The following is a 13,829-nucleotide window of genomic DNA, read 5'->3' on the forward strand; positions in this document are numbered from 1 at the left end:
TATATAATTAAAGGTGTGCACCACCTTGCTCAGTGCTAAATATATATATATATATTTATGTAATATATTTATATTAATGTATATTAGTACACACACACACATAAATTAACCTTAGGGTTTTATTGTGTAGTATGCAGTGCCACACTTTGGCGTTCTTATCCCCAAACTTTTTTTATTTTGTCCCCAAACTTTTAAATTGGTATTTGTTTGGAATTTTTTGGTGTTTCATTTCTTTTTTGAGACAGGGTCTTACTATGTATGCTTTGCTGTTCTGGAACTCAAACTTTAAACCAGGTAGGTTTCCAACTCACAGAGGTCTATCTGCATCTGTTTCCAGAGCACTGTGATTAAAGGTGTGCACCAGTACTCCTAGCTCTAAATAGTTTCTGTGCTGATACTGTTGGAAACCCTTTCAGAATCTCTGAATTTTTGAAGCAGTATAATCAGGAAAAGCTTAGCTTCCTCCCTTAAATACTGGCATTATTACAGAGTTTAGTTTGACAATAATGGTGAAAATTGTACTAGAACTTATCACTAAACTAACTTAACTTTTCCCCTTTTGTACTTTATCTTGAAGACAAAGATCACAGTATGTGGTATGCAGATGATAAGAATACCACAAAATAAAATTGATCTGCCGTAACTATGGGGAAACCCACTGTAAAAAAAAAGAAGTTACATAAATAAATAACTAAATAATAACCGAACTCCACTGTGTTGTGAATCAACTGCATTGTGCCTATAAATGAGAAATTCAGCTGAATGTTAATGCTCATTAGGTATCCAGCCTGTCCCCCTGCAAACCATCACCAATGAAAACCTGGCAGGACCAAGTCTGGGGACCATCCCACAAGCTCGATTTCTTCTGGTCATGCTCAGCATGCTCACCCTGCAGCATGGTGCAAACAACCTTGATCTCTTGCTCAACTCAGGCACACTGGCCCTCACACAGACGGCACTGAGGCTGATCGGTAGGTTGGCTTTGACCTTGGATCCTTTAGAAAAACGTGACTTACATTTTCTCTTTAACACAGCACACATACACATCTACCCATAAAAGCTAGCCTTTTAACTGTGCTGAGTGTGACTGAACAGTGTTACTGACATCAACGTCTGTTTTCTTTATTTTCTCTCTGACCGTGTTGTGTTATACACACACACACACACACACACACACACACACACACACACACACACACACACACACACACACACCCTTGCCTCGCCTGGCACTCTCCATAGAGGCCACACTGGCCTCAAACTCTCAGAGATCCTCCTGATTCTGCCTCCGGAGTGCTGGGGTTAAAGGTGAAGGGTCCCCATTAGTGACCATTTGGAGCAGCTGTCACTACTGTGTTATTTTAGAACATTTTCATAACCTCAAATGCAACCTGTTTACCCATCACACTTGATTCTCCCACGTTCCTGTCCTTGCAGCCACAAGTTGACTTTCTGTCTCAGTGGATTTACAGTTTTTGAGGATTTCATGTAAGTGCTGTCATAATTTGTAGGCTTTTGTCTTTGTATTTTACTGTAAGTCAGTATTTCATTCTTTTTTATGGCTGAAATGTTATTATTTGAGTATTTGACATTTTGTTTATCCATTGATGGACAGTTGGGATATTTTATTATTTTACTTTAGTGAGTGATTTTGCTAGGAATGTTCGTATATAAATTCTTGGATAACTGTCTCTGATTCTTTTGATGGTAAAAGGAGAAAACACTGAGGTCACATAGTAATTCTGCAGGTGGATGCTGGAGTTTGGAGGGCGCCCCTTGTTCTTTCCAAGTTGTTTAATACTGGAACAGGAAACCAGTGTAGGAACATGGCAGATGAGAGAAACCCAACAGTTTACTAAGGAAGTATTCTCAGCTGTAATGAGCGCTAGTGAGCCATACTGTTGGGGGTGGAAGAGTGAATGGTACTCGTCCTGGAAGACTGGGATGGTCTTACAGTGTTCAGTTTGTGCACAAGCTCTGTTACAATTAAATGAGAAGGATTTAAAAGAGTGGGGGGAAAAAGAATTGTGGGTTCTTCCCTGGGAAGACGATTTCTCTCCCTCTCAGCATTCCTTGGTTCCTTGTCTAGGGTTAGACAGGTTCCTGGGTTTCCTAAGAGGTGCAGTCTCAAAGCATGCTTCCTGTTCTTCTGGCTCTTACAGTAGTTTGGAATTCTGCTTCTTCCGGTCATTAGATCGTTTAGGTGTCTGGGTAATTATGGCCTTGGTCAAAAGAATTTAGCAATGTTCCTTCAGTTTCTATTTTGTGGAATAATTTGAGGAGTATTGACATTAATTTTTCTTTGAAAGTCTTGTAGAAGTCTGCATTGAATTTCTCTGGGCCTGGCTTTTATTTATTTATTTATTTATTTATTGCTTGGGAGACTTTTAATAATAGTTTCTATTTCACTACCGACTGTAATCTGTTTAAATTGCTTGTGTATTCTTGATTTAGCTTTGGTAGGTGGTATATACCAAGAAATATATTTATTTCTTTTAGATTTTCCTATTTGGTACAGTATAGATTTTTAAACTATGTCCTTATGATTCTCTGGATTTCTTCTGTCTGTTGTGATGTCCCCCTTTTTAACTCTTAATTTTATTAATTTGGATCTTCTCTTTACATGTTTTGACTAATTTGGCTAAATTTTTATCAATCTTACTGATTTTCATTAAGAATTAACTCATTTCATTGATTCATTTGTATTTTTGTTGTTGATGATGGTGATGGTACTGTTTTATGTTAGTATTTTATTGATTTCTGCCTGGAGTTTGGTTAGTTCCTGCCATCCACTACTTTTGGGTGTTATTTCTTCACTTTGTTCTACACTTTTCAGGCATGTCAGTAAGTCACTGCTAATGTGAGACCTCAACTTTCTGGGTATCACTTAGCACTATAACTTGCCTCTTAGGACTGATAGTTTGTTTCCTGTATATGTGGGCATGGTGTATTTTCATTTTCATTCCAGTCCAAAAAATTTTCAATTTTCTTTTTAATTTCTGTTTTGACCCACTTTTCATTCAATAGTGAGTTGTTCAGTTTCCATGACTTGGTATGCTTTGTGCAGTTTTTGTGGTTGTTGATAACCAGTTTTAATCCTTGATGGTCAGGTAGGGTGCAGGGTGTTATTTTAATTTTCTTGTATCTTTTAAGACTTGCTTTAAATATAAGTATGTGGTAGATTTGGAAAAATTTCCATGAGCTCTTAGAAAAAGGCACTTTTTTTTTCCTTTTTTTGTCTTTGGGTAAAATATTCTGTAAATATATCCTAGGTCCATTTATTTATGCCATCATTTAGCTCCAGCATTTTTCTGTTTAGTTTTTGCATGGATGATCCATCTGTTTCAAGAGTTGAATTTTGAAATCACCTGCCTTCACTGGGTGAAGGACAGCATGTGATCTTAGCCGTAGCAATGTTTCTTTGTGAACTTCGTGTCCTCGTGTTTGTGCGTAGATGTTTGGAATGATTCTCTTGGATTTGTTCTTTGACAAGTATGCCGTGTCCTTCCCTAGTTCTTCTTACTCATTTTCGTTTGAAGTGTACTTTGTCAGATATTAAATACCTCCGTTTGCTTGCTTCCTGGGTCCATTTGCTTGGAACATTCTTTTCTATCCTTGTATGCTGAGGTGATGTCTGTCCTTGATGGAAGGTGTGGTTTTTGAAAGCAGTGGAAGGATGGATCCTCTTTTTTATTTGTTTGTCTTTTTATTAATTTATGGTTTTTATTGGTGAACTGAGACCATTGATGTTGAGGGTTATCAGTGCGCAGTGTTTGCTGATTCCTGTTATTTTCTTGTCATGGCGTGGGCTCCTCCACTCTTGATTTGCTGCTCTGAGATTATTTATTCCTTCTCTTTCCTTGAGTGTGATAAACCTCGTAGATTGAAGTTTTCTTTCTAGCACCTTCTGTAGAGCTGGATTTATAGATAGATCCTGCTTAAATTTAGTTCTGTCATGAAATTTTTTTCTTTCTTTGTCTAGTGTGATTAAAAATTTTGCCAGGTGTAGTATTTTGGTTTTGCATCTGTGGTCTCTTACAAGTTTGTGGAACATTGATCCAGACCCTTCTGGATTTTAGTCTTCATTGAGAAGTCAGATATTATTCTATTGGGTCTGTTTTTATATATTACTTGGACTTTTTCTCTTACAGCTTTTAATGTCCTTTCTTTTTTGTATATGTTTAGTGTTTTGGTTATTATGTGTCAGGGCAGTCTGTTTTCTGGCCCATTCTCTTTGGTTTTCTATATGTTTATTAGACCTTGATAGGGATCACCGTCTTTAGGTTGGGAAAAGTTTCTTCTGTGATTTTGTTGAAAATATTTTCTCTGCCTTTGATCCGAGTTTCTTCTCTTTCTATTACGTTTATTCATAGATTTTGTCTTTACATAGTGTTCCAGATTTTCTAGATATTTTGTGCCTGAATTATTTTGGATTTAACTTTTTTCGTTCCCTTTTCTTTTTGCCAGGGTATTTATGTCTTTTATCTTGTTTTTAATGCCTGAGATTCTATCTTTCATCCACTCTGTTGGTGAGGCTTACCTCTGAGGTTTTTGTGTGACTTCCTAAATTTTTTAAATTTTAGTTTTACCTTCTTTTGGGTTTTTGAGTTGCTGCCAGGTGTGGCCATTGGGAGTCCTGGGTAGAATCTGTTCCTTGGTATTAGGGCCTGATATGAATGCCTGGAGATGAGCTAAAAGGGGACTGAGTGGGTCCACAAGAAGGAAAAAAGCTGGGTCTACCATGAGATTTGACATAGAATAGAGTTAGAAAGGATGACCAGGCCCCTTCATGTGGTCTGCTACAGGCTGGGGATGAGACTGATGAACTTGCCATGGGAGGAAAGTTAAGATCACCTAACTGGGTTCCCAGGCTGTGGCGGCCAGTGAGTTTCCAGGTGAGAGTGTCCTTGGGTATTGGAGGCTGACACAAAGGATGAGGCTGGGTGAGAAAGGCTGGGTCCTGCCAGCGTCTGCAGAGTTCCCAGGGAATGGAGAGGGAGGGAAGACACTTGCAGATGGTTTCCTGCAGGGTTGGGGGTGAGACTCCAGTATAAGTTCTTTAAACTTAGTGCTGATCAGTTCTTCTTGATCTTTGTGGTGTGTGTGTGTGTGTGTGTATGTGTGTCTGTCTGTCTATCATGTGTGTCTCTGTGTGTCAGGATCCTTCTGTGTAGAACAGTCTGCTTTGAGCTCATGATCCTCTTTAGTGCTAGGATTATATGATGTCACCACATTTTTTGATGTGTCTGTAAAAACATAGCACATTGGACGCTGGGAAGATGGCTCTGCTGTTGAAGGAGTACTTCCCCCCTGATGCTGAGAACCCGAGTTTGCTGGTCTACAACTGCCTGTACCTCCAGCTCTAGGACACTGCTGCCACTGTACCCACATGTGCAAACCCACGCTCAGACATGCAACTTACACATGAATGCAATTTTTAAAAATAGTAAAAATAGGACATTGTGACTAATTACAGGCTCAGCTGTTGTTCGGCATTCTGACAGGTCCTACTTGTGACAGTGTTGAGGAGGACATGAGTGCTTCTGCCCGGGGAGCCTCTGCTACAGTGTTGGAGGAAACAAGGAAGGAAACCGCTCCTGTTCAGCTCCCTGTTTCAGGGCCAGAACTGGCTGCTATGATGAAGATTGGAACCAGGGTCATGAGAGGCGTGGACTGGAAGTGGGGTGACCAGGTACTCAGACCTTTCATTAACATCTTAGCACATCTAACACCAATCAGTGGACATTGGAATAGGTGGCTATCTGAACTCGGGACTTACAAGATAAATAGAGGACTTAGTTATTGATTTCTGAGCAATAAAATAGAGGCAAAAGACATGAGGACAATATTTTCCTTCCCGTGATGTCACATAGATTTTCTCAGACACACTGCTAAGCATGGGTTTGGTCTCCGTATTCTTAGAAATTAAATTGTCTGAGATCAGGTAATGGCACCCTGTCAATACCTTTCTCTCTTGGGATACTTGACAGAATATTGCTCTTGGGCCTAGTGATTGAGGTCATTGGAAAGGCCACTTTGATTGCTGGGACACTCACTATGCTTTTGTTCAGAGAATCCCCTAGTTGACAGAATTCTTTTCTTTAATAAAGGAACATGAGCTTGTGATTTCATGGCATTTAAAAATGATATGATTGCCAGGCAGTTGTGGTGCATGCCTTTAATTCCAGCACTTGGGAGGAAGAGGCAGGCAAATCTCTGTGTTCAGGACCAGCTTGGTCTACAGAGCGAGTTCCAGGACAGCCAGGGCAGTTACACAGAGAAACCCTGTCTTAATCCTCCCTTCCCACCCCACACAAAATAAAAACAATGATAGAATCTATATATTTTTTTAGTTATATTTGGGTCAGGAGGAGGCTGAATGAAAATCTCTGTATAGAATTAATACAGGAACCATGGTGGGTCCGGAACAGGACAGTCACTTTCTTACCTGGTCTTTGGTTTTGCTGTTTCAGGATGGGCCTCCGCCAGGCTTAGGCCGTGTAATTGGTGAGCTGGGAGAGGATGGCTGGATCAGGGTCCAGTGGGACACGGGCAGCACTAACTCATACAGGATGGGTAAAGAAGGAAAGTATGACCTCAAGCTGGTGGAGTTGCCAGTGTCATCACAACCCTCTGCAGAGGACTCAGACACAGAAGATGACTCAGGTGGGTGACTCACAGAACCCTTTAGGTCAGGGTAGCTTGGCAGATTGTTCATGTGTTGGGTGGCTATCCTTTCCCTCTGCAGAGTTAGAAGTGGTCAGGATGCATTGGAAGACATTGCTCTGGTTGCCCCTTACACATGATTCTGGTGTAGATGGGTAAAGGGGCTCGGTCCAGTAGCCTGGACAAACTGACGCATCTTCACCTTTATTTCGTGCTTCCTGACACCCTTCCAGAGTGGGGTGGAAGATAGAGTGCAGCATGCTTGTTAAATTGGATCTTAAAGTCTTTTTATTTGTTTTTATATGTGTGTTTGTGTGTCTTACTTGTATGTGATAAGTTAGGGGACAATTTGTTGGGGTCACTGGTGGCAGGTATCTCTGCCTGCTGAACCTTGAAACAGTAACAACACAAACCTATTTATTTACTTATTTTGTTTGAGGACGCTTTGTTTCTTCCTCCTCCAACTTCAAGGTATGCCCCTGTTGTAAGGAGAGCGGGTCGCTTGTTTGTCTCAGCCACCCGGCTAGCTTACACCTGAAATAACCACACAGAAACCGTATTAATTTAAACGCTGCTTGGCCATTAGCTCTAACTTTTTATTGACTAACTCTTACATATTAGTTTAACCCATCTCCATTAATCTGTGTTTTGCTACATGGCTGTGGCTTACTGGCAAGATTCTAACCGGTGTCCATCTCAAGCAGAGAATCCATGGCTTCTCTCACTCTGCCCTTCTTCCCAGCATTCAGTTCTATCTTCTCCGCCTACCTAAGTTCTGCCCTATCAGGCCCAAAGCAGTTTCTTTATTCGTTAACCAATGAAAGCAACACATGAACAGAAGAACCTCCTACACCATGGCCCCACCTGCTTCCTTTAAGTTCCTCCCTATTCCTGATAGTTGGAGGGTGTGCTAAGAAGAGAGCTCCTGGCGTGGAATGTGAGAGAAGCTGTCCCATAAACTGCAGTGGGCTCAGAGCGTGCATTTAGTCTAAAATGACAAGTGCTTATCTCTTGGGTGAGTGTTGGCTATACTGTCAGAGCATCTGAGCTATAGTGTGTGGCTCTGGACCACTTGTAGCCCCTTCTTCCCAGCTGTATGGGAGTATTTGTCATTGTGGAGTGAGCCAGGGAAGAGGTGGCTGTGTGACAGAGCCGTGGCCTCCTTGTCCCACAGCTGGACTGACTGGCCATGCACGTGGCTGCTCAGGGGATGCTGCTGCTTTGCCTTTGCTCCGGTTGTAGCTCCTAGACATTTGATAACTTGACGTTTTTGTTTGTTTGGTTTTGATTTTTTGATACAGGGCTTCTCTGTGTAACAGCCTTGGCTGTCCTGGAACTTGCTCTGTAGACCTCGAACTAACAGAGATCCACCTGCCTCTGCCTCCCAAGTGCTGGGGTTAGAGGCATGCACCACCACTGCCTGGTGATAAGTTTTCTTTTTCAAGATACAAAACTTTGGAATCATTTTATTGCTTATATAGTAAGGTTGCTTAAACACAATGTTACTCTGAAATCTCATTTTCTAGGGTAGGGTAGATAGCTCACTTCATAAAGTGATTATTCTTATGTAAACATGAGGACCTGAATTCTATCTCCAGCAAAAGGTTGGCATGGTAACATGCATGCTTGTAATCCCAACACTGGTTGGTGTAGATCTATTGGCCAGACTTGTTAACTTAATCAGCAATTCACAAGTTTCTGTGAAAGCCCTGTCTTTACAAATAAAACGGATGTTACCTGAAAAAAAGACACTGGAGGTTTTTCTCTAGCTTCTACACTCTTTCTGCACCTGCACCTCCTCCTCCTAAATCTCATTTTCTTTGAGGAAGATGGTAGCAAAAATGGTCAGGTAGCCAGTTGCAGTGGCAGGAGGCTTAGACAGGAGAATCTCTTGGACCCAGGGACTTGAGATAGACTGGGTAATATTGTGAGAGTCTCTTGGGGAAAAAAAAAAGAAGGGAGAAAGAGAATAAATTTTAAGTTTCTTTTTTTCTTATGAAGGTCTGTTTCATTTTCTAGTATTAAAAAGAAGCTTGTTAGATCTCTGTATCTTCTTAATTTTTCTGTGAACCTAAAACTACTCTAAAATTTGTTCAGTTTTTGTAAAGAAAAACAGAGTGTGGTATTAAATACTTTAAATGACATCCCCAGATGATTTTATTCAGGACTGCTGTTTCTTGTTTCTACCGTCCTTTTCAGAAGCTGAACAAGGAGACAGGAACATCCACCCCACAGCGATGATGTTGACCAGCATTATTAACTTACTGCAGACTCTGTGTCTGTCCGTTGGTGTCCACGCTGATGTCATGCAGAGCGAGGCTACCAAGACTCTGTGTGGACTGCTGAGAATGTTAGTGGAAAGCGGAACAACAGATAAGCTATGTATGACATGAATCAATATGAGCACAGAGCCTCAGTGTGGATGCGTGTGTGTGAACCTCTCATGCCTGTGTGTCTGTGGGCCAGTCTGGGTGTGAGGATTTGTGTAGGAAGGCCCCTGTGGCTGCTGGACCTCAGCATTATAGATATGATGTAGCAAACAACAGAAAATTTCACTAGGGCTGCTTCCTTCTGAGGCTACCAGAGAGAATATGTTCCAGGCTTCTCTAATACTGGTTTGCTTGACAGTTCTTGACTTGTAGGCATGTGAACATAGTCTTTGTCTTCTTGTTTACACTCTCCTCTGCATGTGTGTGTTTGTGTACATGTGCTTCAGATTTCCTCTTTACAGGGATACCAGTGGACCTCATCTAGTTTATTTATGTCTTCCCCTTTTGAGATGCTAGAGTCAAGGCTAGCACTGAATGAGGGCGGGCATGGGATGGGGGAGGGGTGTATGTGTGAGGACTACTCAGCCTCTAGTGCTGCTCCCTTAGAGCTCTGGAGACCAGGGATCCTCACGGCAGGCTCTCAGCAGAGCCCTGCCCCTTCCCCTTGCCTTTTCTTGGACATCTTGTGCTGCAGACTTCACTGCTGGTCTCCTTGTCTTCTGTGCACTCTGCACCACTTATGTCCTTCTCTGGTGGAAATCTTTATTTGCTTTGGGCCCAGCCCCTTCCTGCATGTTATCTCAGTCTTTACTATTAATCCTCAGAGACCTTATTTTCAACTAGGATCGAATGCTGGTGTTCTGACTGAGTACCAATGTAAAAACGGCAAATATCACTTGAACTTGGGTGGGTGTTTCTGTGTGCCTGAAAGTGTGTATGACTGTCAAAGGAATTTGGAGCATGCGTAGCTGTTAGCATGTTTGTGCGTGTGAATGCACACAGATGTGTTTGGATACATTTCTGATGAGTGAGTGAGTGAGTGCATGTGTGTGTTAGCTCTGTGTGAGTAAATGCTGGTGTGAGAGTTTGTTTGCCATCACTGAGCATGTCAGTCAGAATTCTCTAGAGAAACGGAACTGACAGAATGAATCTATCAGTGTAAAAACAGGGTTATTAGAGTGGCCTACAGACTGTGGTCCAGCTATTTCAACAGACAGACCGAGCATCCAGTAGTTGTTTGGTCCACAAGGCTGACTGTCTATACTGGCCTTCAGTGTATGCCAGAACCCCAAAGAAGTAGGCTGTAATGCCCGTGAGGACAAGAACTTCAGTGAGAGCAAGGAGCGGGAAAGAACAGGCTTCCTCCTTCCATGTCCTGTATGTAGGCTCCACACCAGAAGGTGTGGCCCTGATTTACGAAGTGTCTTCCTACTTCAAATAATCCCATCAAGAAAAATTCCTCCCAGCTGTAGCTAGCATCTCTGGTTTTAGTTAATTCCAGGTCATCGGTTAGCAACCAATAATAGAATCACACTGAATGAGTGATCTTGTGTTGGAAGCATGAAGTTATGTGTATTTGAGTGTTTCAGTGTGGTTGTGTGAGTATGTATGTATGGGAACGTCTGTGGACAAGTAGCTGTGTCAGATGTAGTGGGAATGTGCTTGTGTGTGTTCCAGTTGTGTGGTTGCAAGTGTGTGAGAGTGGTCGGAGGGAGTGTCTGTTCCTGACTGTGAGTGCAAAACCAAGTATTGGTAATGAGCATGCACGAGTGTCCGTGCCAGTGAGAGTGAGGGTGTGTGGGTGTGGGCTGGGGGTGGTAAACGTGGGCACACATGGCTGTGATAATATGGGAGCAGGTGTTGAGTGTTAGCTGAGCACATGCATGCTGTCAGTGTCTCTGTTGTGAACGTACATAGGAGAGCAAAGGTCAGACTTTTGAGTGTGTCACTGGGAGGAGGCTTGGTTGGTGATAGAGGGAGAAAGTGAGCACATATATGTGCATAGGTAGATGAGCGCAAATGGATATGTATGCGTATTTTAGTATGAGTAATTGTCTAAGCATATGTCTTCTGTGTAAATAGGAGGGATGTATGCAAAGTGTTTACTTTGGTTCTGTATGCAATGTATGATTGTGAGTCTACTAGTGATTGCAGTAGTAGTAAAGGTGAGAGCTTGTGTGAGTATGTGTGAGTGATCGTGGCAGACAATATTTGAATATGTCTCAGAAATTTTATGAGTTAGTGAATGTTAGTATGTGAGCTTGTGTCTTAGCTAAGACATGGGCCTTAGTGAGCTTGGAGGGCAGGAAGGCAGCATGGGCTGGGGGAAGTTGAGTTGCTGCTGCTGCCGCTGCTGTTGCCATGGGAACTCAGACCATAGGCTTGACATCCTAACTTGAGAGAGAGTAGAAAGTAGACACTGGGAAGTCAGGAGTAGAAAACCTCATTCTCATGGGCATATTAGAATGTCCCTCTAATCCCATCACTGGAGAAGTAGATCATGTGTTCTGGCTACATAAGAAAAAAATGAAGTATACTTGGATTGGGCATTTAATGATGTCAGTCAAAATTGTGGGGACATTTAAGGCACATGAGATTAAAAAGTATAATAGTTGTGCACTGTAAATTACTGCTGTTAGAAGTGTAGAAACAGGGTAAGTAGGTTAACTAGTCTGATCACATGCATTTGAAAGGGTTAAAATGATGCCATGAAATGTTTTTTGAGCCAACTTAAAGCCTTTCTCCACTCCTGTCTGAGTCCCCTTGTAAGGCAGCTTATTGCCCAAAATGAATTGGTAGGTAATTTAACTGTGAGGGTTGTGCTCATGCTTGATTTCTGACTCTTGGTTCAAGCGTGCTCTGTCTCCTCTGGCAGCTCTTCCAGACAGACTGGTGTGCAGGGAGCAGCACCGGAGCTGGTGTACACTGGGCTTCGTCCGGAGCATCGCACTCACCCCACAGGCCTGTGGGGCCCTCAGCTCCCCAAGGTGGATCACGCTGCTCATGAAGGTTGTGGAGGGGCATGCGCCCTTCACTGCCGCCTCCCTGCAGAGGCAGGTAATGTGCTGCTAGCCAAACCCAGCTCACTGACGGCAGTCCTGAGTGAAGCTAGACCTGGTAACCATGCTTCTTCATGGAGAAAATAGCCACAGGTGCAACAGGAATCTCCTGGCCTTGGCTGCCGAGGGTCTTGATTACTGCAGTCCCTTCAGTTGCTAAATAAGCTTCTTTGCCTTTTCTCAGTTGCTCTCATCTGCCCATGGAAGTAGTAGCACGGTTGCCAGGAATTAAGTTTAAAGAACAGTTTCACTTAAATCATGCATTTTGAATTTGATAGTTTCCTGTTAACCATCTGATAAATCATGAATGTCAAAGTTGCAGATGGTTAATTTCATTAAGGGATAAAGTAAAGAGAAGGTAAAGCTGTCTGATGTCATTTTGTGTTGTGTTTGAGCAGATCTTAGCTGTCCATTTACTACAAGCAGTTCTTCCGTCATGGGACAAGACAGAAAGGGCACGGGACATGAAGTGTCTGGTGGAAAAGCTGTTTGGCTTCCTGGGCAGCTTGCTCACTACTTGTTCTTCTGATGTCCCATTACTTAGAGGTGAGTGGCGGTGCCTGTCCTTGGTGCCCCTCTTTAGTGAGTGCTGTGCAATGCAACTTGGTTTTCTCTCTGCTTCAGAATCCACATTGAGGAAGCGGAGGGCGCGGCCGCAGGCTTCCTTGACTGCCACTCACAGCAGCACTCTGGCTGAGGAGGTGGTAGGGCTGCTCCGCACTCTGCACTCGCTCACCCAGTGGAACGGCCTCATCAACAAATACATTAACTCCCAGCTCTGCTCCGTCACACACAGCTGCTCTGGGAAGACTCCAGAAAGGGTGTGTTCCAGGTTTCTAGCAGCATGCTGGGATCCTAGCAGTCAAGTTATTTTTTAAACACGAAGCGTTTTTGTTTCATGTTTTTACTTAAGGGCATTTTGATGGAAATAACTATTAAAGAAATTAACAATTCAGATAGGCATGGTGTATGCCTGTAGTCCCAACTGCTTGAAAGGTTGAGGCAGAAGGTTAGCCTGAGCTCACAAGTCTGGGACAATGTAGTGATGCTCTGTTTCCTAAAGTGAATTTATACATAGTGAATGAGATAAAGGACTTGAGTTTAGCTGCACTTCACACTCTCTGTCTCCCTTATAGGCCCTGCTGGAGGACTACTTCCCAGACTCTGAGAACCTGGAAGTGGGGGGCCTCATGGCAGTGCTGGCTGTGATTGGAGGGATCGATGGCCGGCTGCGCCTGGGAGGCCAGGTCATGCACGATGAGTTTGGAGAGGGCACAGTGACTCGCATCACCCCTAAGGGCAGAATCACTGTGCAGTTCTGTGACATGCGCATGTGCCGAGTTTGCCCGTTGAATCAGCTCAAACCGGTATGTAGCTTGGCGGAGCTCTCGAGTGTTGGGGTGGTACTGGAACTGGTGTGTAGTGTTAGAACCTGTACTTTATGTTGTCTTCTAGGAAGCTATCTGTGTGAGTCAGGAGTTCATGTAGCTTTCCTCCTGCGCTAGCTCGTATGCCTCAGGGAGCATACAGCCAGGGACTTTTAGACATAAAAAGAGATTGACATTCTGTAAGGTAATTTTGAGTATTTAAAATAGGAGTTTCTAAAATGTATTTTTATTCAATAATTTGGCTTCTAGAAATGATTTTTTAAGATAATAATCTTTAGTTAGAAAAATGCTTTTTAATCATGGGGAATGCCATAGCTTAGCTAGCTGCTGTAACACAAGTGCCATGCCTTAGGACAGTAGAGAAGGTTTATATAATTCTTTGTAACCCAAGTGCCCATGCCTTAGGACAGTAGAGAAGGTTATATAATTCTATGTAACCCAAGTGC

The 13,829-nt window shown here is 42.7% G+C and overlaps 1 protein-coding gene across 2 annotated transcripts in view; it reads left to right on the top strand.

Annotated features, from left to right (window-relative positions):
• LOC101996525 (E3 ubiquitin-protein ligase HERC2) overlaps nt 1-13,829 on the top strand; it is a 160,101-nt gene that overhangs the window by 70,754 nt on the left and 75,518 nt on the right. For both annotated transcript variants that reach the window (XM_005357814.3, XM_026784298.1), the window contains exons 35-42: nt 780-971; nt 5,505-5,692; nt 6,474-6,666; nt 8,866-9,048; nt 11,812-11,993; nt 12,394-12,541; nt 12,620-12,816; nt 13,132-13,362. In XM_005357814.3, coding sequence (XP_005357871.1) covers nt 780-971; nt 5,505-5,692; nt 6,474-6,666; nt 8,866-9,048; nt 11,812-11,993; nt 12,394-12,541; nt 12,620-12,816; nt 13,132-13,362 — 1,514 coding nt within the window. The remainder of the gene's footprint in view (nt 1-779; nt 972-5,504; nt 5,693-6,473; nt 6,667-8,865; nt 9,049-11,811; nt 11,994-12,393; nt 12,542-12,619; nt 12,817-13,131; nt 13,363-13,829) is intronic.

This window comes from Microtus ochrogaster, chromosome 22, assembly GCF_000317375.1.
Source record: "Microtus ochrogaster isolate Prairie Vole_2 chromosome 22, MicOch1.0, whole genome shotgun sequence".
NCBI classification, from domain to species: domain Eukaryota; kingdom Metazoa; phylum Chordata; class Mammalia; order Rodentia; family Cricetidae; genus Microtus; species Microtus ochrogaster.